This window comes from Rhinoderma darwinii, chromosome 2, assembly GCF_050947455.1.
Source record: "Rhinoderma darwinii isolate aRhiDar2 chromosome 2, aRhiDar2.hap1, whole genome shotgun sequence".
In the NCBI taxonomy this organism is placed as follows: Eukaryota; Metazoa; Chordata; class Amphibia; order Anura; family Rhinodermatidae; genus Rhinoderma; species Rhinoderma darwinii.
Window position 1 is genome coordinate 348,799,930 of NC_134688.1, and position 23,398 is coordinate 348,823,327.

Consider the following 23,398-nt stretch of genomic DNA (forward strand, 5'->3'; position numbering starts at 1 on the left):
AATGTATACAATGTATCAGGCCGGAGTCCAGGATGTTTAGTTCACAGAGAATTGGCTAGATTGGATACAATTGTATCCACTTCTCCACTGAGAGCAGGGCTAGGTCTGTACAGGTATGCCACCTCTGTAAAAAAGAGTGTTCCCATTCACTGACCGCAAACTGAACATTATGCAAAAATGAACATTTGTTTGCTGGAAAAGGAAGCATAGAGATTAGAGCCACCTATGTTTAAACCCCTTAGGGCATGACCAGACATGGCAGAATTGCTCTGGAATTCCGCTGCGGACAGTCCAATGCAGAAATCCGCAGCGTACACGTTTCTCCATTGCTTTCCACTGCTTTTTAGTTAGGTTCGTGCGCACATTGCGGAAAACTCCGCTGCGGACCATAGGCTGCGGTGCGGAATTTGGTGTCCGCAGCATACACTGGTTGTTGCGGACATGTAGCGGACTTGTTGCGGACTCATTGCAGAATTTCTCCATTGACTTCAATGGAGAGTCAAAATTCCGCAATGAAGTACGCAGATGTTATGTGTATTGCGTAGCGTATTGGTTTTAAGAACATGATATTTCTTCATTCTGACTGGACCTATGTATTTCTAGGTCTATAGCCAGACTGAACGCCCGTAATCACGGGCCGTTATTAGGGCACGGGCAGACCCATAGAAGTCAATGGGGCTCCCGTAAATTACGGGTGACTACATGTGTGCACCTGTAATTACGGGAGCGTTGCTAGGCGACGTCAGGAGATAGTCACTGTCCAGGGTGCTGAAAGAGTTAAGCGATCGGCAGTAACTGTTTCAACACCCTGGACAGTGACTTCCGATCACAATATAGATCAACGTGTAAAAAAAAAAGAAGTTCATACTTACCGAGATTTCCCTGCTTCTTCCTCCAGTCCGGCCTCCCGGGATGACGTTTCAGTCCAAGTGACGGCTGCAGCCACTCACAGGCCAATCACAAGCTGCAGCGGTCACATGGACTGCCAAGTCATCCAGGGAGGTCGGGCTGGATGGCGAAAGAGGGACGCGTCACCAAGACAACGGCCGGGTAAGTATGAATTTATTTTACATTTACTAGGGAAAGGGCTGTCCCTTCTTTCTATCCTGCACTGATAGAGAGAAGGGAAGTACATTCACCTGAAGACGCAACGGCTAATGCGCATCAATTTCCTGCCCATTTTAGGCAGAGCCGCAACAGAATCTGCAACGCAGATTATGTGCGGCATTGATGCGGCCAGTGGCGGCAGAAACACGCCACGTCTGGTCATGCCCTTATCGTCCCTTTTTTTCTCTGAAAAGTTTTGTTCACAAGGTAACTCAGTTTACAAGATCAAGGGTAGGGGCTGAATTTTAGCCTAGAATGCATAAATGAACCAGCACTGTAGGGCAGCAGCAAGTTAGTTCTACACCTATGGCTCTTATAGCCATCCATTGCATTTAAAAAAAATAAAAAAATACTCATACACAATTGGATACATTAAAATAGTTTATAGGTTTTAATGCGATATCAGTGCTGTCATACATCTTCATTAATATCATGCGAATATCATAATTTGGTCTGTGACGCCATGAGGAGCTTAGAACAGATTTTACCAAGATATAGAGTCAATAGAAGATGATCTAGTAGAACAGATTGTCTCAGAACATGGAAATAGGTTGCCGCATTTATTTCCCCAAAACAACCATCAAAGAGTTCATTTTAATGTCAAGATTTTGGGCTCATGTTCCCTCAGATAACAGGAAAACCTTTCCTTTGGTTCTCGTTCCTTATGATTGAATTTAATCCTAGTTCTGAAATGGAAATCCACACTAAAAAAAAAAAGCAGCTATTAAAGGCTAGGTTCCCGCTACATGTGGGCATTACATTTAGCGTGCAGGTATCAAGCGTGGCACCTGGCGTATGCACCAGACATATGCCATTGACTATCATTGTAAAAAAAAACATATTCCAGCCAGCATACGTGTTTTGGGGCATCCAGTTGTATTGAAAAGCATAGAAATTGGACCACAGTGTATTTATGGCTTGCCTAGAAGATACATGTTATAGTAGCACTGCTGGGATATAAAATACATTATCACCTGTATACTTGTATAAAAGTTTAACAATTCTTTCTGGTATTTATTTCCAGTACATCTTAATGCTTAAATACACAGTTTAATAGCGTGTTTTTCCGTAATAATTTCTCGTGGTCTTCTGTTAGATCTCTTAGGTTTTGTGGAGCATTTATCAGACGTTGAATACATAAGGCGCAGATGGAATTTGCCGTTGGAAATGAGATAAATAATGGCATCTTTATAACCTTGGCAGTAAAAATGATCGAGTACCTGTGGGAACAAGGTAAAAATATAAAACAGTATAAACTATGTCTTCATTATAGGGTCCACCATTTTTTTTTTATATTTATCCTATGCATCTAAAATGAAAATTTAAGCAAATAGTCTTGATTAAAAACAATTCCTACTGTTTTGTGTCTACAGCTTCTATGCAGACCTATGCATCTCCATGGTAACAGACAACATACAAACTCTATATAGATTGATGCTACAGTAATAATCCCTTCCATTTGTACCATACTGCTTGGTAATCTAGCAAATGTATGTTAGGAAGAAGTAGGGGACAGGTGGATGGTTATATAAATGCAAGATCATACTATACAGGGTTTGTTTGTTTGTTTGTTGTATGTTACCATAGACACACATAGATCTGCATAGGAACTGTAGAAACAAAACAGAAGGGTATTTTAAGTAAGGACTATTTGCAAAGCTGCTGCACTTTTTATTTTAGGTGCATTAGAGAAAAGCATGACTGCAGGATCAGACTACTGACTACAAAGCACAAATCATCTAATCCGGGTTGGCTCCCGAGCGGCATTAATACTCCAATGACTTGCACAGTCAATACAATAGAGCACCTTGGGGATGTCTGTTGTTTCATTTCCTGGCAGTAACATGATCTCTTTTCTGCATGTCTAGATACTATTCCAAAAATACTTACATCGGCTGGTGGTGGGAATAAAGCATAGATCACTCTGCGCATGTTCTGGACTGACAGCTGGAAGCTGGTATTAAAAATCTGAAAGCATAAATGGCTGACCGGACAATCTCTGGGACAAATGTCAATCTCCCCTGTGAAGGGGGATACAGTTATCATAGACTTTAAACCAAACAGTGGTTGGAAGTTTGTCAATCCACCATCAATGTATCTCTATGGTAAAGAAACAAAGAGAGATAAACATAAGTGTCCATGTATGCAATAATCTTGAATTTCTAATATTAGGCAAATGGTGAAATGAACTATGACTTCTATGGTTACATAAGAGGCTTAACCTGATGCTCTGGGCCCAATGCAGAATCTGTAATAGCCCCTCCCCCCCACCTGTCATGTGACATTTGTAATACTAATGTATTTTTATGTTTAGGGGGGCTACCTCAGGCCCCAGATGAGACTGCTACCTCTGTACCCCCTATAGCTACAGCCTTGCTTTAAGTTTAACATATTGTGTAAGCAGTATGACACTACAGTGTTGGTTTCTTTTTAACTCCATTATAGCAGGTTATGTTCTCTGACCTTTGCTGCATTGCTTAAAGTTTGTCTGAAATCCACCTCCTTTATCATCAGTGACTAGGGCTGCTGCTCTATCCCTCCCCCATGCTTTACACTGCAGCTCTGAGTGTACAGATTGGCTGCTATGTACAAACACATGCTCTAGAGGAAGTCAGTCAGTTAGGGCGGAGTTCCCTTATATAAAATGATAGAACGCTTCTAAACTACACACACCAACAATGAGAAAAGAAGATTGTCTGCGACTTAGAAATTGGAGCATATCTGCCGCAATAAATCGTTCCTCAACTTCCTTCAAGATCACATGGTCTTCACAGGTATGTTTTTTATTCTAATATCAGCATTATGTTTACCATCATGTAAATGAATACAACGTGATGTTTGACCAAAGCTTGTTTAGCACATTGCAAGAGTGAAAGGGGTTTTCCGATGAGAGGACATTTATTACCTATCAATATTAATCCAGCTAAATTGCAAGGTCAGGCACATTCACACAACAAGAGACTGCAGTCACGAAACTCAAAAACAATACATTTTTGTAAAAGAAAAAAAGCTCCGCTAACCTAAGGTGGGTCTGCCATTAGACTATGCTGCATAGGACTCTACTATTAGCCCACATGGAACGAAGATATATTGTGCCATTAGGTTAATAGCAGATATAAATAAATATGGTGGACTCCTAGTCATGAGACTGCTGAATTCATGAGGAGAGCACTTCCCTGCCTCTCTTTGCTCCTCAGAAGTAATTGGTGGCTGGCTGTGGTGTATGCAGATACATGGCAGCCATCTATCACTAGTGAGAGGGGTGAGGGGATCACCACTCATAACTAGAATCCGCCATATTCTATGATAGCTCCTATTCGTTAAATAGCACAATTCTTCTTTGTGACATATGGGCTAATAGGAGAGCAGACTTGTCCCCTCACATAGGGCAGCATAGTCTTATGACAGATCCGCTTTAAATGTTTTTTTACGTGGCAGGTTTTTTGCCCGGTAAAGTAGCGCTGAACGACAATGTAGCATGTTGATTGGCGCTCGTTTGCTCCATTTAAATGGAGCAATGATTGGGGGTATGTGGACGAATGATCATTACTTACGGTTTGTTTATCCCCATACATTTGCATCTTGTCGGCAGCACTTTCCCTCTTAACACGAGGAGCGACCGCATAAAAGATCTAATCAGTTGACAAACAAGCGCTTGCTTGTCTGCCGACTAAACGCTGTCCACTTTACACGGGACATTGACATTTACAAGTGGTCATTCGCCCAATTATTGGGCCATGTAAAAGGGCCTTAACTATTAGGGTATGTTCACACGCTTAACCAAAAATGTCTGAAAATACGGAGCTGTTTTCAAGGGAAAACAGCTCCTGATTTTCAAACGTTTTTTAAGCCACTCGCGTTTTTCGTGGCATTTTTTACGGCCGTTTTTGGAGCTGTTTTCAATAGAGTCTATGAAAAATGGCTCCAAAAACGTCCCAAGAAGTGACAAGCACTTCTTTTTCGCGACCGTTTTTTTAAGCGGCCGTTCTCCAAAACGGCCCGTCGGAACAGAAGGCCGTTTTTCCCATTGAAATCAATGGGCAGATATGTGGAGGCATTTTAATTCCAATTTTACAGCCGCTTTTCGGCCGTTTATGGCCTGAAAAACAGCCAAAAATAGGCCATGTGAACATCCCCTCAAACTAAGCGATTAACATCATGAGCAATTCCTAAATATAATGTTATCATCACGCAGTTCAAGCTGAAACAGCTCTGATAATAAGAGCATTGCGCTGGTTTCGTGGCAGGTGCTGACAGCAGAATACAGGCGCCATTTTTAACACAGTCTCTTACAAGAGTGAACAACATTTCATTAGGTAACAGAGTAAAATAAAATCCTAATATAACTTTATTTGAAAATGTCAGTCTTTACAAAACCACTAGGTTCAAGAACAGAACAAGATATGCAGCATTTGGCTCATTAAATATAATGATATATAGAGAGGTATATAATAAGAATCACATTTACTTACTACTCCACGGAATGTAGGCGGCACAAACCCACAGTATAAAGGTACAAAACAACTGCAGATAAGAGCCTGTGAAAACAATCATTATTACAGGTTTGTCTTCATAACGCCATACTTTATCATTGAGATATTTAATTTGGGCACACTGGTATTCCACCAGACTCATTGAAAACATTTTACTGGTAGGAGACCAAAGTCACTGGGGAGAAGACACTAAACCAATGGGTTACAAAAGATAGACCGCTAAAGGCATCTGTCAGCAGAGCGACATTGTGGTAGCGATTTTATAATCGATTGTGTTAGTGCAGTTTGGTTGTACAGTGCTGACACTAGTGCCCGAGCCATAACTTTTTTATTTTTGTGTCGACATAGCTGTATAAGGTCTTGTTTTTTGTGGGAGAAGTTGTATTTTTTAACAGCATCATTTTGGGGTACATAGAATTTATTGATTAACTTTTATTAATTTTTTATTGGGGAGGGGATATAAAAAAACATCTACAGTTTTTCGTGTGGTATAAATAACACAATAACTTTATTGAGCGGGTTGTTACGATTGCAACGATACCAAATTTATATAGATTTTGTATGCTTTTACTACTTTTACACAGTAAAAACAAATTTTTTTTTAAAGGAACAGTGTCACCACAATTTTTTTTTTAATATGTTAAAGATGTTAGTGCTTTATTAAAAACGTTTGGATTAATTTGTGTGTTTGTGTGTTACTTTTTCTTATTTTTACACTTTTTCTTCCCTATGGGGGCTGCCATTTTTTTTTCCATTTCTGTATGTGTCGATTAACGACACACAGACATGGAATACGGCAGCTCCAGTCCCGTAGGGACTGCGAACGGGGCCCGTTCCATCCACTAACATGTACGCCGCTGTGTGGGAACGGCGCATGCGCCGCTCCCACACAGTTCAATTTGAAATGCGCGCCGTCCGGCGCCATTTTCCTGTGGACCGGAAGTCGCGGCCGGACAGTAAGATTACTACTTCCGGTCGCGGCTTCCGGACTTGTGCACATGGAGCAGCGGCAGCAGACGGAGCGGATGGACCGGAGGGAGCGGCGGCGACTGGAGCAGGTAACGGATTTCTATGTATGTTTGTGTTCAGTGTGTGTTTACTACTGTATGTAAACCTTCTACACTGTGTGTTAGCTCAAAAAATGGCGACACACAGTGTAGGAGGTTAGACCGTTCAAACCCCTCGTTTCTCCCGGCACTAGCCAGGATAAAGGAGGGGGGGATGCTGAGAGCTCACTAGAGCGAGGGCTTTTTACCCAATTTTGCAGCATAAAGCAATGTGGTTGCTTTACCACATGCAATGCTGCAATTTTGGGAATGGCTCCATCTAGTGACCAGCAATGGGAAATATTATAAATTAGAATCCAATTGAATCCAATTTATAATATTTCCTGACTCGTGAAAAAAAAAAAAAAAATTAGAACAATGTTTAATCACCTATACACTAATTGTTTAACTAAAAAAAAAAAAAACATGTTTTGCTGGCAACACATTCCCTTTAAATTATTTGTTTTTGTGTCTCCATATTTGAAGAGCCATAACTTTTATTTTTCCGCCGATGCAATTGAGGGCTTTTTTTTGCAGGACAACTTGTAGTTTTTATTGGTACCGTTTTGGAGTAAATGCGACTTTTTGAGCACTTTTTATCACATTTTTTTTAAGGCATGATTCACAGAAAACAGCAATTCTTGCATTGTTTTTTATTTTATTTTTTACGCCGTGCGTGTTAAATAATGTAAAAACTTTATAGTCGGGGTCGTTACGGATGCAGCGATACCAAATATGTGTATTTTTTTTAACTTTTTTATGTTTTTTTTTAATAACAAAGCATTTTGTAAAGGGAAAAAGTGGATTTTTCTTTTTTTTTTCCACTTTTTTTTTAAATTAATATTATTCAACTTTTTTTTACTTTTTTACTAGTCCCACTAGGGGACATCACTATGTGATCCTCCAATCGCATTTATAATACACTGCAATACTTTAGTATTGACAGGTATCTCCTAGGCCATGCCTCTGGTATGAACCCAGCAGGCATACACTACAGGCAGACCTGGGGGCCTTGATTAGGCCCACTGGCTGCCATAGAAGACACTGACACCCGGCAATCTTAAACCACTCAGATGCGGTGCTCGCTATTGAGCACCGCATCTGAGGGGTTAAACGAGTGAGATCTATATGGATATCGATCCCACCCGTCAGTGTAGGGATGCCCCCAGCCCTCAGCTACCTCATTTAGCTGAGAGCAGGGAGATTTAACGGCTCCCTGCTCGGTTTATTTATTCTGATGCAGCGCCGTGAAAAGGCCTATGCATCGGAATAAAGCCCATTAGTGGCCACCGTGAAAAGGCGTATTGGCGGTCACTAATGGGTTAAGGCCCAAAATATGCTGCTCAATAAAGGGTTAAATAAGGGAACAACCGTAGTCTGTAAGGATTCATTAGAATTTAAAATAGACACACAAGTAAACAAAGGATGTAAACTGACTATGAATAGGATATTCTACCTGCACAACCTCCTCTTTGGACTTGAAATCAGAAACCAGAATGGTTTTTCCATCTGATAAACGCGTAAGAGCAACATTGAGTCTTCCGGTTGCAACCTGATGTGCATTGTCAGGCAAAAAGTTGAGAAGAGCTTTCCGTAAAATTGTTAGCAAATTAAAAGTTGGGAAAAATGGGCCAAAAATGGTTTTTCTAGCTTCAATGGCTGCATCAAAGATTATTTCCTGGAGCTCATCTGAAATGATAGAAAAAATTATATATTTTTTTTAGAACTTTATAATAATCAGAAAGACCAGGCTACTACTTTGTCTAAGATTATATTGAACAGAATTTAATAAATAAGGCCATTTTACATGGGCCAATTATCGGGGGAAACGCTCGTTCATAGAACACTCGTTCCCGATAACTGCCCTTATAAACGGCAGCGATCAGCAGATGAATGAGCAAATGCAATTGTATCGTTTTAAAAATGAAAAATATTATTGTTGACGGCAGCAGATCTCCCTGTGTAAACAGGAAGACACGCTGCCGACATGATAATAATGTATGGGGACGAACGATCATAGTAAGGAGCTCTCGTCCCCAATCTAGCTACTTGTGAAAGGAGTCAAACGAGCGCCGATCAACAAGCTGTCTCGTTAATCAGCGCTCGTTTACACGGCCCAGAACGAGCCGTGTAAGATGACTTTTAGTTTAGTTACAAGAGCATACTTACAATCCTTGCGTATTAGATAATAGAAAGGCTTGTAGGCAGAGACTATTCAATCAGGCTAAGCCGGGCGGGTGGAACCCAGAGGGGAGCCGCCCAGCGGACACTTCCCCTGAAGCCTGGCACTGTCCACGAAGCAGTGTTAAATCTATGATTTCTCTAAAACACTTGACCTGCCTAAGTAGAGTCGTGTGTTAACCTTATACCATACTATCCCACCACCCCCACTTTAGTAAAGACACATGACACCGAGGTTGGATGTGAAATGGCCACAGCAGCCGTTTATTAATTTCACAGTTTTATAAAAACAATTTAAATCCGAAACATTCGGATAACTAGTTAGGAATCCACCAGAGAATTCCTCCTAATAATTCACATGACCCAACATGGGTCAGAATCGTAAATAACAATTTAACGTTAACATTAACCCGAGCAGAGGAAGTCCTTGAAGCCCCTTCAGATAGTCCTTTTCAAAGAACACACCAAATTAGCCATCTGCAAACCACCAATTACCTCCAGCCGTAAACCAGCTCGGAAGCACCGTTCACCTCTGCAGATGGCTCCAACCACTAGAAGTCCACTTCAAGGGGATAACACCCGATGAAGCCCTCAAGTGATATACCAACCACTAGAAGTCCACCTCAAAGGGATAACACCCGATGAAGCCTTCAAGTGATATACCTTCTACCAGAAGACCACTTCAAAGGGATAACACCCGATGAAGTCTTCAACCATGTACCTTTTTTGGGGGACGCATACCCCCGATGCGACCCCCCCACCATTTTGTACTGACTGGCCTCAAGGACTCCCCCCGCCAGCTGCCATGACAACAGAACCTACTCCGGAAAAAAGAAAAACATGTTAAATAAGCACACAAATAAAACACAACGCTCATAGACGGACGTACATAAGACCTAAGGAGTAACAAACCAAGGGCGGGAGGGTGGGAGCTTACTGTCTCCGTGTTACTCCTCCCGCTGCTTCCGGCTCAATGCCGAGAAACAGCGGGAAGCTCAGTAACGGCCCCCCGTCCCCCTTAACTCCTCCCCGTCCCCCCTCCAACTCCCTCCAACTCTCCCTCACCTAGTTAACCCTTTCCCTACCAGGACGGTCATGTCGGCTTCCCTTAATCCCTGCAGGCTGCGTCCAGCCTCTTCTTGACCTGCCTAAGTAGAGTCGTGTGTTAACCTTATACCATACTATCCCACCACCCCCACTTTAGTAAAGACACATGACACCGAGGTTGGATGTGAAATGGCCACAGCAGCCGTTTATTAATTTCACAGTTTTATAAAAACAATTTAAATCCGAAACATTCGGATAACTAGTTAGGAATCCACCAGAGAATTCCTCCTAATAATTCACATGACCCAACATGGGTCAGAATCGTAAATAACAATTTAACGTTAACATTAACCCGAGCAGAGGAAGTCCTTGAAGCCCCTTCAGATAGTCCTTTTCAAAGAACACACCAAATTAGCCATCTGCAAACCACCAATTACCTCCAGCCGTAAACCAGCTCGGAAGCACCGTTCACCTCTGCAGATGGCTCCAACCACTAGAAGTCCATTTCAAGGGGATAACACCCGATGAAGCCCTCAAGTGATATACCAACCACTAGAAGTCCACCTCAAAGGGATAACACCCGATGAAGCCTTCAAGTGATATACCTTCTACCAGAAGACCACTTCAAAGGGATAACACCCGATGAAGTCTTCAACCATGTACCTTTTTTGGGGGACGCATACCCCCGATGCGACCCCCCCCACCATTTTGTACTGACTGGCCTCAAGGACTCCCCCCGCACAGCGAAACAGGCCTTGACCACCTTAAGCCTGTGAGTTCCTCCACACCACCACCGCCCTTTCTATGCCTTCTGCTATCGCCAAGCTCCAAAGATCAATGCCAACCTCGGTCAGATGAACCCCGTCACTCCTCCAGAAATTCCCCACTCCTGACTCCAAATCCCTATGCCTCACGCAAATGCCCCCGTTTCTTGCCACAAAACGGGACACCGCCCGGTTAACTTTAATGCAAGCCTTATTGACTCTCTCCACAGATCTAGCTAACCGCCAATGCTTTCTTGGGACTATGTCCGACCACACTATCACCAACTTGGGATAAGATACCCACAAACACAACATATCATGTTTGATATCCCGCACCAACTCACGAAATGGGCGGACTCCTAAGTCATTCCCCCCAACGTGCAACACTAAGACCTCCGGAACCCTATCAAGCCGCGCATATGTCTGGAATTCCGCCAACACCCTGCTCCATAACATACCTCTAAAACCCAGCCAATGCACAACCGCGTCCTGTCGCGGAATGCGCAACTGGCGACCATCCGGGCGGACGTCCGCCCGCAAAGCCCCCCAGTGCACGTACGAATGACCCATCAACCACACCAAACACGGAGGCGAATCTGAAACGGAAAACACAGTTAGGCACCACCATATAACATTTGTAAGCATAAACAACAAAAATTACAACATATGGGGGCGGACATAGGACTTAAACCTTTTAGACTCCCAACGACCAATACGCCTCACCCCCTCATCATCCAACCCCCAGCGCCCCGCTTCCGTTGCTGCGCCAATCCGGAAGGAATGAGATGAATATGAGCCTGCCGCAACCCCGACCGCCGTCAAACATTTTTTAAATACAGCTCCAAACTGAAACCTGGACAAAAACGACCCGTCCACATGACGTAACAAAGGCAAATCTGGAGACCTCCTGTTTTTCGTAAAACCCCGCATGCACTCTACTGGGCACATGACCGACCCCGGGAGAGCGAACAAAACTATCAGTTTACCCTTCCCTACTTGGTCAGTTTTAGATCTACGCAACCATACCTCCAGCCGATCTGCAAAAAGGCTCACCTCCCCAGATCTCAGCCCCCCTGCCTGTTTAGTACTTGGCGACACCAACTCACCTATTCTAAATGCTCCAAAGAACGCTAACGAAAAAGCCAACCGAAACAAATCCATTTCATCTGAAGAACGACATACCGATGCTAATGAACCGCCCAACGAGCTAAGCAAAGCAAACGACACCGGCCTTCTACTATCCGCCTCCACCCTACCTCTGCGCAACCCCTTCAAAGCTTGCGATACCAGAAATTCCTTCGATACATCCCGCAAGCCCCGCAACTTAAACCCAAACGCCACCGCAGATATGAACCGGTTCACCTTCGCTACTGAAAACCCCGCCTCCCAGGCATCCCCTAACCAATACAAAAGTGCCACCAACCTGTCTCTATCCGTATTGACGTCACCCAACTCTCTTACCCACTCCTCCCACTGCCTCCAACAAGCAGCATAAGCACTCCACGTCGTGCGCGCCAAAGACCTTTGTAACAGCTGCTCTACGGGACCGATACCAGATCCCAAAGATGCTCCGGACAAGCCAAACCGAGACGTTCCGCTCCCGGGGCCAATTGCCGAAACCGGTCCCACTGCGAGCGAGAAAGAGCATCAGCGATACAATTCCGTACACCCGGGACATGCACCGCCACCACCCACGCGTTCAACGACAAACACACCAACACTAAATGTCGCAACAATTGAACTACCGGAGGAGAGGACGCCGTGATGTTATTAATGGCAAGCACCACCCCCATGTTGTCACAGTAAAAACGGACCTTCTTATCCCTGAGCCTGTCCCCCCAAATGGTAGCCGCCACCACGATGGGAAACAGCTCGAGCAGGGCCAGATTCCGCGTGAGTCCACTGGACACCCAGCTAGCCGGCCATCGACCTGCGCACCACGGACCTCCCCCGTAAGCTCCAAAACCACCCGCCCCAGCCGCATCCGTGAAAATATTCAAATCACTCGTATCCTGCGCTGGGGCCATCCATAGCGAGCGACCATTGTACTGGCCCAAGAAGTCATCCCAAACCTGAAGATCAGCTCGGTGCTCCTCCTTGAGCCGCACAAAATGATGCGGCGCACGCACTCCCGCCGTTGCCGCCGCCAACCTTCTACCAAACACCCTCCCCATCGGCATAATCCGGCAGGCGAAATTCAACTTCCCCAGCAGCGACTGAAGCTCCCTCAGCGTCATTTTCTTCATTCTACAAGCCCGTCGAACCTCCAGCCTCAAAGCACCCAACTTATCCGCCGGGAGACGACACTCCATTGCCACCGAGTCTATTTCGATTCCCAAAAAACAAATCGTCGCTACCGGGCCCTCCGTTTTTTCCGGCGCCAAAGGAATCCCAAAATCCCTCGCCACCTTCTGTAGAGCATGAAGCAAATTACCGCAAACCGGCGAACCCCCCGGGCCAACGCACAAAAAATCATCTAAGTAATGGATCAACGAGTCGACCCCGGATGCTCCCCTCGTTACCCACTCCACGAAGCTACTAAACGCCTCGAAGTATGCACAAGAAAGGGAACACCCCATCGGAAGGCACCGATCCACGTAAAAAGCCCCATTCCAAAAACAACCCAACAGCCGTTGGCTTTCTGGATGAACAGGCAACAACCTGAATGCCGCCTCGATGTCAGTTTTTGCTAGCAGCGCCCCAGGACCCGCAGCCCGCACTAAACCCACCGCCTTATCGAATGAGGTATAAACTACGGAACACAACTCGTGATCAATCCCGTCATTTACCGACGAACCCTTGGGATACGATAAATGTTGAATCAAACGAAATTTTCCGGGCTCGCGTTTAGGGACAATACCCAACGGGGACACAACTAAATCTTTTACCGGCGACTCAACAAACGGCCCCGACATGCGGCCCAACGAAACTTCTTTTAACAACTTTTCCGACACGACTTTTGCATGCAAGTAAGCCGATTTTAAATTCCTCCGCGTAACCGGAACCTCATAAGGAGGCGGAGGAATAACAAAACCAACACGAAACCCTTCATAAAGCAATTTTGCCGCTGCCCTATCCGGATACTCATTTAGATAAGGGGCCATCTTTTCCACCCTCACCGGCGACACCCCCTTGACCAGCCGCGTGCTGGTTACCTGACCTCTTTTTTCGCAGACATTTTGCCGCCCCGTGTGATGCACCATTACACTCGGAACACACGTGCTTGAACTTGCACGTGGCCCCGAACTTGCACTGACCTTCATTAAATTGCCAGCAAAACCCCGCCTTTCCCCCGCCGCTTTGTCCAACCTGACTAGACTGGCCTCCCTGGCCGGCGCTCCCGGGAAAGGACTGCCTAACCGGAGCCGTAACCCGTAACCAGAGAGCAATATCCTTCTGGTCCCACCGAATCGCCGGCCGAACCGCCTTCCGCTGACGGAATTGCTCATCGTATCGCAGCCACGCTTGACCCCCATACGCCCTATGAGCCTCCCCAATGGCATCAAAATAACAAAACAACGCCGAACAATTTTCCGGCGCATTTTCCCCTATCACACTAGCCAATATGGCAAACGCCTGCGACCAATTAACGAACGTCTGCGGGATAAGCCTATACCGCCGCCGTTCCTCCTCGTCCTTTTTACTCTCATCCCGCTTGCTCTTATCCAAATAAAATTTAGCGAGCGGCAAGAGAGAAAAAATTTCAACATACTCGTCCTTCCAGATCCGCTCGCGCACCTCCTGCTTTAAATGCGCCCCCAACGGACCTTCAAAACAAACGTACACCTCCCCCCGAGCCCGATCATCAATACGCACTCGATCGCCATCCTTTTGTGCCTCGGTCTGTACCGACACCGCGACCGCCTCTCTAACCGCCATCACGGGACGCGCCTGTAACGATCCCACGTCCCTGGGGCCCTCCCAAACTACCGCAGGGGACACTTCCGTTACTACGGGTGCCGCGGCCCTATCTAGGCGCCCCACCAGCTCCCGTAAGCAACCCACTAAGTCCGCCAAACCCGCTCCGTCGCGCCCGCCCGCGCCACTACCGGCCCCCGATGCAATGCTAGCAGCCCCCCCGCCGACACCCGACATAAAAATCGCTGGATAAGACAATGATGGAGTTATACACTCACCGGGCTGCACAGGCGCTGTGTTCCCGTCAGCCGGACCATCCTGACCTCGACGATACACGTCCAGTTCACCTTCCTCCAGCTCTTCTCTCGCCGACGACTGTCCATCCCAACGACATCTTCGGAACGGGGATGAGGACGCGCTGACCGATGGGCCGGCAACCTGCCGCCCGACCGCCGGGACCCAGACTTCCGACCGGACCTGTTGCCTCGACGTCGCTGCAGATCTAGGCGTCCGTCTAGACGATCCTGACGAAGCCTGCCCCCTGGCCGGAACATCACCAGGCGGGGCGGCCGTACCTTGTCCTCCAAATCTTCCATCTGATGGGGGTGGGGTGACAGGGAGCCCAGCCTGCGACTCCCTGCTTACCGCCGGACCCCGTCGCGGCCTGGGATTCCTGCCAGGACGCAGGGCCTGGGAAGGGGCGGTCCTCCCAGCTGCCTGGCCTGCAGCGTCCGGGATCGGGCTCCCTCTGCGACGCCGTGTCCGCGGGACTGCCTCCGGGCTGAGGCGCTCTGGAGGTCGGGACCGCCGAGAGGGACGGGTCGACCCGGCCTGCATCGCCGTCACCCCCGGCAACGCTCTCTGCCTGCTCTGCGCAGGAGCGGTTGTTGCCGACTCCCCCCCCGCCGCCATAACCATGCTTGTAAGGGGGCCGGGGGAGGGGAGCCTGTCCTGTGCAACAGACCCCGAACGCCGGGCCCGACGTGGCGAAACGGCGTCCGGGATCTTAGTTATTGCAGCCACTGTCTCCTCTAGCCATCCGGGACCGTGGTGCACAGCAGCGGCACGCAGCCGCTCTAACATTAAAATCTCTGCCATCCTGAGAAGCACGGGCAACGGGGAGCTTACTGTCTCCGTGTTACTCCTCCCGCTGCTTCCGGCTCAATGCCGAGAAACAGCGGGAAGCTCAGTAACGGCCCCCCGTCCCCCTTAACTCCTCCCCGTCCCCCCTCCAACTCCCTACAACTCTCCCTCACCTAGTTAACCCTTTCCCTACCAGGACGGTCATGTCGGCTTCCCTTAATCCCTGCAGGCTGCGTCCAGCCTCTTCTGTATCGCTTTACGTGCATGAACTTCTGACAATTTCCCTTTAATTTCATTTTGACAGTGTATAGCACCGTTATTAGACTAATTTATGTATTGAGTTGTTATTTGGTCACTGTATGTGGTTATCATTTGCGTACCGTATGGTGGGCTTTACATTGTGTGGCACTGCAAGTTAGATACTGTACAGTATATTATTGTTGCAATGTCTGTTGCTGGGTGCACTGTATAGCATTATTTAGGCAAGTGGAAGCGTTATTTGGCCAAGGTATGGCCTTATTACTTGGGCATACTGTGCTTAGAATTAGGCACTTTATGGTTTTGTACACTCTATTACTGTATACCATATAAGTAGGGGGTCAACAGAATGTACTGCCAGTGCATCATCCAATGTAAGGCTGGTCCTGGAGGTCTGTGCCACTGAGTGGCTCTATTAAAGGATTACTATCCATGTTGCAGATTATTTTTTTTATTAAGCATTATATTTTTCCAAATCATTGATTCCAACAGGACACCCAAATTCTTACAAATCATAGAAAATAATTGAACACTCTTACCTGGCACTACAGGAATACCTTGCTTTTGAAGATTCAATACAATAAGAACTAGCTTTTGGAATATTCTATATATTATATCGCATCACAATAAATAGTTATAGTAATAAATTGTAGTAATAATAATAATAATAATAATAGTTGCAAACAATACGAAAAATAAGTTAACCCCTATTCGCACCACGATGTACTATTTCGTCGTGGTGGGCGATGTGATGTTTGGAGCGGGCCCAACCACTGAGCCCACTCCATACGAAACGGGTGTCAGCTGTATACTACAGCTGACAGACTGGGTCTAACGGCCAGGAACAACGATCGCGCTGTTCCTGGCCATTTAACCCCTTAGACGCTACGATCAATCACGATCGCATCTAAGACGTTGAAAAGAGGGGGGCGCCCTCCTCTGACAGCTCATCGCACCACCGCAACCTGATGCGGGGGTGCCGATGGTTGTCATGGCAGCCCAGGGGCCTAATGAAGGCCCCCAGGACTGTGTTTCTTCATCTACTGTTAAGCCCTGCCTCTGGCAAGGCTAAACAGTAGCCTGTGAAAATAACAACATACTGCTATACACTAGTATTGCACCAGCGATTCAATTATCGCTGGTTCAAGTCCCCTAGGGGGAGTAATAAAATGTGTAAAAAAAAGTTTGATATAGATTTAAGTAGTGTAAAAAAAAAAATTACAAAAATTACAGGTTCAAAAAACCCCCCTTTTCTCAATTTTCCTCTAAAATAATGTAAACAATTAAAAAATAAACAAAATTGGTATTGCCGCGTCCGTAACAGTCCGAACTATTAAAATATACCATTATTTAACGTGCATGGTGAACGCCGTAAAGAAATGTAAATTTAAAACCCCAGAATCGCTTCATATCCCACATAAAAATGTAATAAAAAGTCTCATGCAGCCCAAAATGGTACCAATAGAAACTACAGCTCACTCCGCAAAAAATAAGCCTTCATATTGCTCAATCGCCGGAAAAATAAAAAAAGTTATGGCTCTCAGAATGTGGCGACAAAACACAAATTTTATTTTTAACAATTAGGGTATGTTCACACGGCAGCGTCCGTTACGGCTGAAATTACAGTACTGTTTTCATGAGAAAACAGCACCGTAATTTCAGACGTAATGGCATGTGCTGGCGTTTTTCGCTGCGTCCATTACGGACGTAATTGGAGCTGTTTTTCCATGGAGTCAATGGAAAACGGCTCCATTTACGTCTGAAGAAGTCACAGGCACTTCTTTGACGCGGGCGTCTGTTTTACGCGCCGCCTTTTGACAGCGGCGCGTTAAAAAAATGACCGTTGGCACAGAACATCGTAAGACCCATTCTAATGAATGGGCAGATGTTTGCCAACGCTTATGAGCCGCATTTTCGGACGTAATTCAGGGCTAAAACACCCGAAATAGTGTGTGTGAAGCCAGCCTTAGGGTATGTTCACACGCCTCGAAAAACGCCTGAAAAAACGGAAGCTGAACGCCTACAAACATCTGCCCATTGAAATCAATGGGAAAAACAGCATTTAGTTAATACGGGGCATCTTTTTACACCTCTGTTTTAAAAAACGGAGCGTAAAAAGAAGTAGCATGTCACTTCTTGAGGCATTTTTTGGAGCTGATCTTCCATTGAACACTATGAAAAACACCACAAAAAACGCCCCAAAAGAAGCGCCAAATTAAAAGAAGCTTCATTTTCAGCTTCAAAAATGCCTGAAAATCAGAGGCTGTTTTCTCTCTAAACAGCTCCTTAATTTTCAGCCATTTTTGACTCAGCCTGTGAACATACCCTTGGTTTCTTCCTTGTTAAAATAGTAAAAAATAAAAAAACAATATCAATTTGGTATTGTCGTAATCATATAGACGGGTAGAATAAAGTTAACATGCTATTTTTACCGTCCTGTGAAAGCCATAAAAACGAAACCCCCGTTTACCAATACATTATATGGTACAATAAATGGTGCCGTGAAAAAGTACAACTCGCCCCACAAAAAAACAAGCCCTCATATGACTTTCCTGACGGAAAAATCTAAATGTTAAGTTATGGCTTTTGGAAGGTGGGGAGGAAAAAAAGAAAATCCAGAAAATGGCTGTGGCTTTAAGGGGTTAAATGACAATGAACAATATATACCACAAGTAATGGCAGGGGGTAGGGAGACGGACAAGTGAGCCCTAATCTACCCGCCACTCTGTCCCTGCCTACTTGCAACGACCCGCCCTAGGCGACGGGGTACAACTGGGCGGTGGTCCCTGAGCTCAGTAGGTGCACGACAAACACGACAAACATACAAAGGAACACAAGCAAGGAAAAGGGGCAGTTGCCCACGGCAACACCGTGAGCAACCAGAGTGGTGAACGAGCCGAGTCAAGCCAGGAGTGTGCAAGGTACAAAACGAAAAGCAGAAGAGTAGTCGGTAAGCCAGGGTCAGTATGGAGCAGGATCAAAAATAGCAGGAGCTGTAGCTGGGCCAGGAAACCTCAAGGAAAGAATCACAAGCACCGAGGGACAGGAAGGGCAGGCTTAAATAGACCGAGGGCGGGAGCTAGCTGAGTCTGGCCAGGCTGCGATAGGCTCTCCCACTCCTAAGCCTGCCAGCCTGAATGGTGGAAGCAGGAGTCAGTCTCAGGGATGTATTCTCAGGTGCTGACTGATTAGTTCTGGGAGTTAACCCCGAAGCTGTGTCTGGCAGATCCTTTACACCACAAAGCACAAACGGGTATGTATATGTAGCAAAAAAATACTATAGAATGACTGTGTATATCACAAAAGTATACATTTCATTCATAGTAAATACACTTAAATGATAAAAACACTTAAAAAAGCATAAACATGCTCTACAAAATCTTAGAGGGGGAAAAAGTTGCCACCCTAATAAGTGACCAACCAACAAATCACCCCACACTTATAAGAAACCATAGAACCCCTGTATGGGGATATTCAGTATTGTATTACTATATAGAGGATCTATGCAGATTTATCATAAAAAAAAAAAAAAAAAGCTTCTGCTTTGTATCGTTTTGCTTCAATGATTTTGTTTAATGTTGTACATTTGGAATCCTTTTCCCAACTTTTAGTTCATACTTTGTTTATACACACAGGTCAATGGCACAGGATATGACAATTGGCAGGATGAGCCTAACACGAAGTGAGTATATTTTTATTGACTCTAGCGGCGACATCTGTATCAGATATTACACATTATATTGTACTTTTCTGTTAATCATTTCTATGGAAATTTACTATAGACCGACACAGAGAAATCTTTTTGCTTTATTAACAACTATAAATAGGATTTTGGGCAAATATATTTAATAACATGTTCCTTTTTATATTAATTCACAACAATCTACATTTATTCAGAGAATTTAGCTTAACCTCTTAGTGATGAACAATACGCCTTTTAACGTTCGTCACTAAGGGGCCTTAGGCTAGGCTGACGCCTTTTCACATTAGACTAGTCTAAGTCCTGCACGGGTCTCCCGTGCAGGCTGGAGCCGGGGCTCTGCTGTCTGATAACAGCTGGGCTCCTGCTCCAACACCCGCGATAGAAGTTTACTTCGATCCTGGCCGTCAATAGCGACCGCAGCATTTAACTTGTTTACAGAGGGAGTGAGCTCCCTCTGTCACCCATCGGCGGCCCGCAAATGCAATCGCGGGTCTCCGATGGGTTGTCATGGCAGCCGGGGGCTTGATAAAAGCCCCCAGGTCTGCCCTGGACATATGCCTATTAGGACGCGCCGGAGGCATGTCCTAATAGATGCCTGTTAGATTTACACTGACAGGCAATAATGCTCTGGTATCTGAAGATCGCACAGTAAAGTCCCCTAGTGGGACTAATAAAATAAGTCATCAAAGTGAAATAAAGATTAATAATAAAAATTACAGTAAAATAAAAAAATAAAACCATTTTTTTCCATAAAAGTGTAAAAAATAAATAAAAGTATACATATATGGTATCGCCGCGACCGTAATGACTCCATTAATAAAGTTAATATGTAATTTAAACCACAAGGTCAACCCCCGTAAAAAAAAAACCTCAAAAAACCATGGCGAAATTTAAATTTTTTTCCATTGCCCCACAAAAAAGTCATAATAAAAATGAATCAATAAGTCCCATGCACCCCAAAACAGTACCAATCAAATCTACGCCTCGTCCCACAGAAAACAAGCCCAAATAATCACTACATTGATGGAAAAATAAAAAAGTTACGGCTCTTGGAAAGCAACGATGCAAAAACAAATAATTTTAGTTCAAAAGTGTTTTTATTGTGCAAAAGTCGTAAAACATAAAAAACCTCTACATATGTGGTATCGCCGTAATCGTACCGATCCATAGAATAAAGGGAACATGTTATTTACGCCGCACAGTGAACGCATAGAACAATGGTGGAATTTCAGGTTTTTTTTATAATCCCCCCAAAAAAAGTTAATAAAAGTTACTAAAAAAATTATATGTACCCTAAAATAGTGCTATTAAAAAGCACAACTAATCCCGCAAAAAACAAGTCCTCCTACAGCTATGTAGACGAAAAAATAAAAAAGTTATAGCTCTTTGAATGCGACTACAGAAAAACGAGCTTGGTCATTAGGGCCTAAAATGGGCTGGTCACTAAGGGGTTAAAGGGATTGTCCACTACCGGGCAACTGATGACCTATCCACCGGCTATTTGTTCTTGATCAGTGCGGGTCCGACACCTGGACCCGGCTGCATCCGGTAATCGGACGTCCATGACGGAAGCAGATGACTCCGGTCACGGAATAGCGACCGAGATGCAGCACTGCAGCTCTGCTCCTATTCAAGTGAACTGGAGCAGAGCTGCAGTATGGCCGCTGTGCAGTGTACGGAGCCAACAGCTTCCAGTTCCGTACACTGCATACTGTGCATTTATATCCGGTGCCCACAGGCAGCCGGAGCAGCTGATCGGTGCGAGGTCTGGGTGTCAGACCCGAACCGATCATATCCAGCGGATAGGTCATCATTTGCCCAGTAGTGGACAACCCCTTTAATGCACACCTTTGGAAGGATTTGTTTGGTGTGTTATGTGCTTTTAAGCAAAGTGACTTATTAAAAACAGTTATTACTTTTTATGATGGAGCTTCTATGTATCCTGTATAAATAGAAGCGGTCTCGTTCTCTCTAAGCCAAATCCGTCAGTTCAGCTGAACTGACGGATTTGGCTGAGAGAGAACGACGCAGCTCCTATGTATAAAGAACACTGGTGGTTTTAGATGTGATCGATAACAGGTGGATCCTGCATGTCAGATACACGCAGGACCCGCTGTCAGCGAAGCAGTCTGTCTCACTGACCTGATGGATTCACGTTTCAGCGCAAGACACAGCTTCTATGTTTACAGGATGCATAGAAGCTGTATCTCAAAAAGTAATTGAAAAAAAAAAAAGTCACATTAAACACCATAATACATTGTGTCATAAAAAAAAAAACAAAGTGTTCAAAGGTTTACATAGCCTTTAAGACCCCTGCACAAAAATAATTTCTGCGACAAAATCTGCAGCTTGTGCAGTGGGCCGTAAAGAAATGCGTGTGCAACGCCTCTCACATGAACATATATGCAAAATGCTAAGAAAAATAAAGACTTAAAAAAATGCACTGGTACAATAGTAAATGTATTCAGTTCGCAATATAGAAGTTTTATCTAAGTGTCAATGGTACAAAGTAATAAAGTCACTGCAGTCTTACCTAGATTAACTTTGAAGACAACAGCAGCTGCAACAAGAGATCCTGCAGAAGCTCCATAAACCTTAGGTGCGGACTTCAATATTTCTGGAGCCAGGTCAAGAAGGGCTTTGACTGCTCCAATCTGGTACAAAGACAGAAATCCACTGCCAGAGAATGAGAGAGAAAGATTGCTCCTTCCAGAGAGTGTCTCATGTTCCATGGCATTGGACAGTGGCGGACTTTTCCTTATCTTGAGACTGCAGAGTACAGGAAATAAACTTCTTGCTGTTTCTTTAAGAAATCATTCTGCAGAGGATTTATATAATGAAATATAAGGCAGCAGTCTCTTCACAGACCCTCTGCAGGATTAGACTAAAAGGCGGCAGCCAACAAAGACTCTTTGTAGTAACTGAACATTTAAATGCCCTTTTTGGTCTGCCCGTTACATAAGATGTTTGACAGGCAGACTTTCTGGTTACAGGCTGTTCATATTGTCCACAATTGCTGCATTTTCTGAGCTTCTGGGGCAGCACTTGATATAAAGACCAAGATCTTTCCCTATGCCCAGGTTCACATTGGGGCTGAATTTACACATCGCATATTTTTTGCATATTTTTTGAGCCAAAGCCACAAGTGGTTTCACAAGTAATGGAGACTGGCATTTTTGTATTTGTTAAAAAAAAACCCTCCTGCGACCCAGATGTTATATCCGTTTATACCATATTGAGTTAATACAAAATATACAAATAAATGCAATGTAAATGCATAGATTTCTATGGCAAACATATGCCAAATAAGGCCCAGTTCACAGATTTTTTTGGTGCTACTTTTGACACGGAAACCACGAGGTCTTTCCTTTTTCCTGGGCGGCTTTTCTTGCCCTGAAGGAATTTTGAGGCAGATGCCTGCAAAATACTCTGTGTAAACTAGGCCTAAATGTGTGTGTTAAAAAAAATAATAATAATAATTAACATCTCAACTATATAGGCCAAAAATGGTGGTAACATGTATGATGGTCACAAGGTTACTCGCAACTTATTTTCTATAGGGTAACATTGAGGTTTGCATCATATAAAAAAAAAAAAAAAAAACTAATTTATTTACTTCTACGTTACGGCTACTGAACTAACATGTTGCAAATTACTAGTTATAAACTAGGTACGGGTATGTTCACACGGCCTATTTACGGACGTAATTCGGGCGTTTTTGCCCCGAATTACGTCTGAAAATAGCGCCTCAATAGCGCTGACAAACATCTGCCCATTGAAAGCAATGGGCAGACGTTTGTCTGTTCACACGAGGCGTATATTTACGCGCCGCTGTCAAATGACGGCGCGTAAATAGAC

At 44.8% G+C, this 23,398-nt stretch overlaps 1 protein-coding gene across 1 annotated transcript; it reads right to left on the minus strand.

Moving 5' to 3' along the window:
- Positions 1-1,499: 1,499 nt before the first annotated feature.
- Positions 1,500-22,397, minus strand: LOC142741312 (omega-hydroxyceramide transacylase-like). Its single transcript, XM_075850688.1, has 5 exons — positions 22,074-22,397; positions 8,103-8,335; positions 5,580-5,645; positions 2,998-3,207; positions 1,500-2,327 (listed from the first exon to the last, which is right to left on the minus strand). The coding sequence occupies exons 1-5, from the start codon at positions 22,270-22,272 to the stop codon at positions 2,145-2,147; spliced, it is 891 nt and encodes a 296-aa protein (XP_075706803.1). The 5' UTR covers positions 22,273-22,397; the 3' UTR covers positions 1,500-2,144.
- Positions 22,398-23,398: the final 1,001 nt, after the last annotated feature.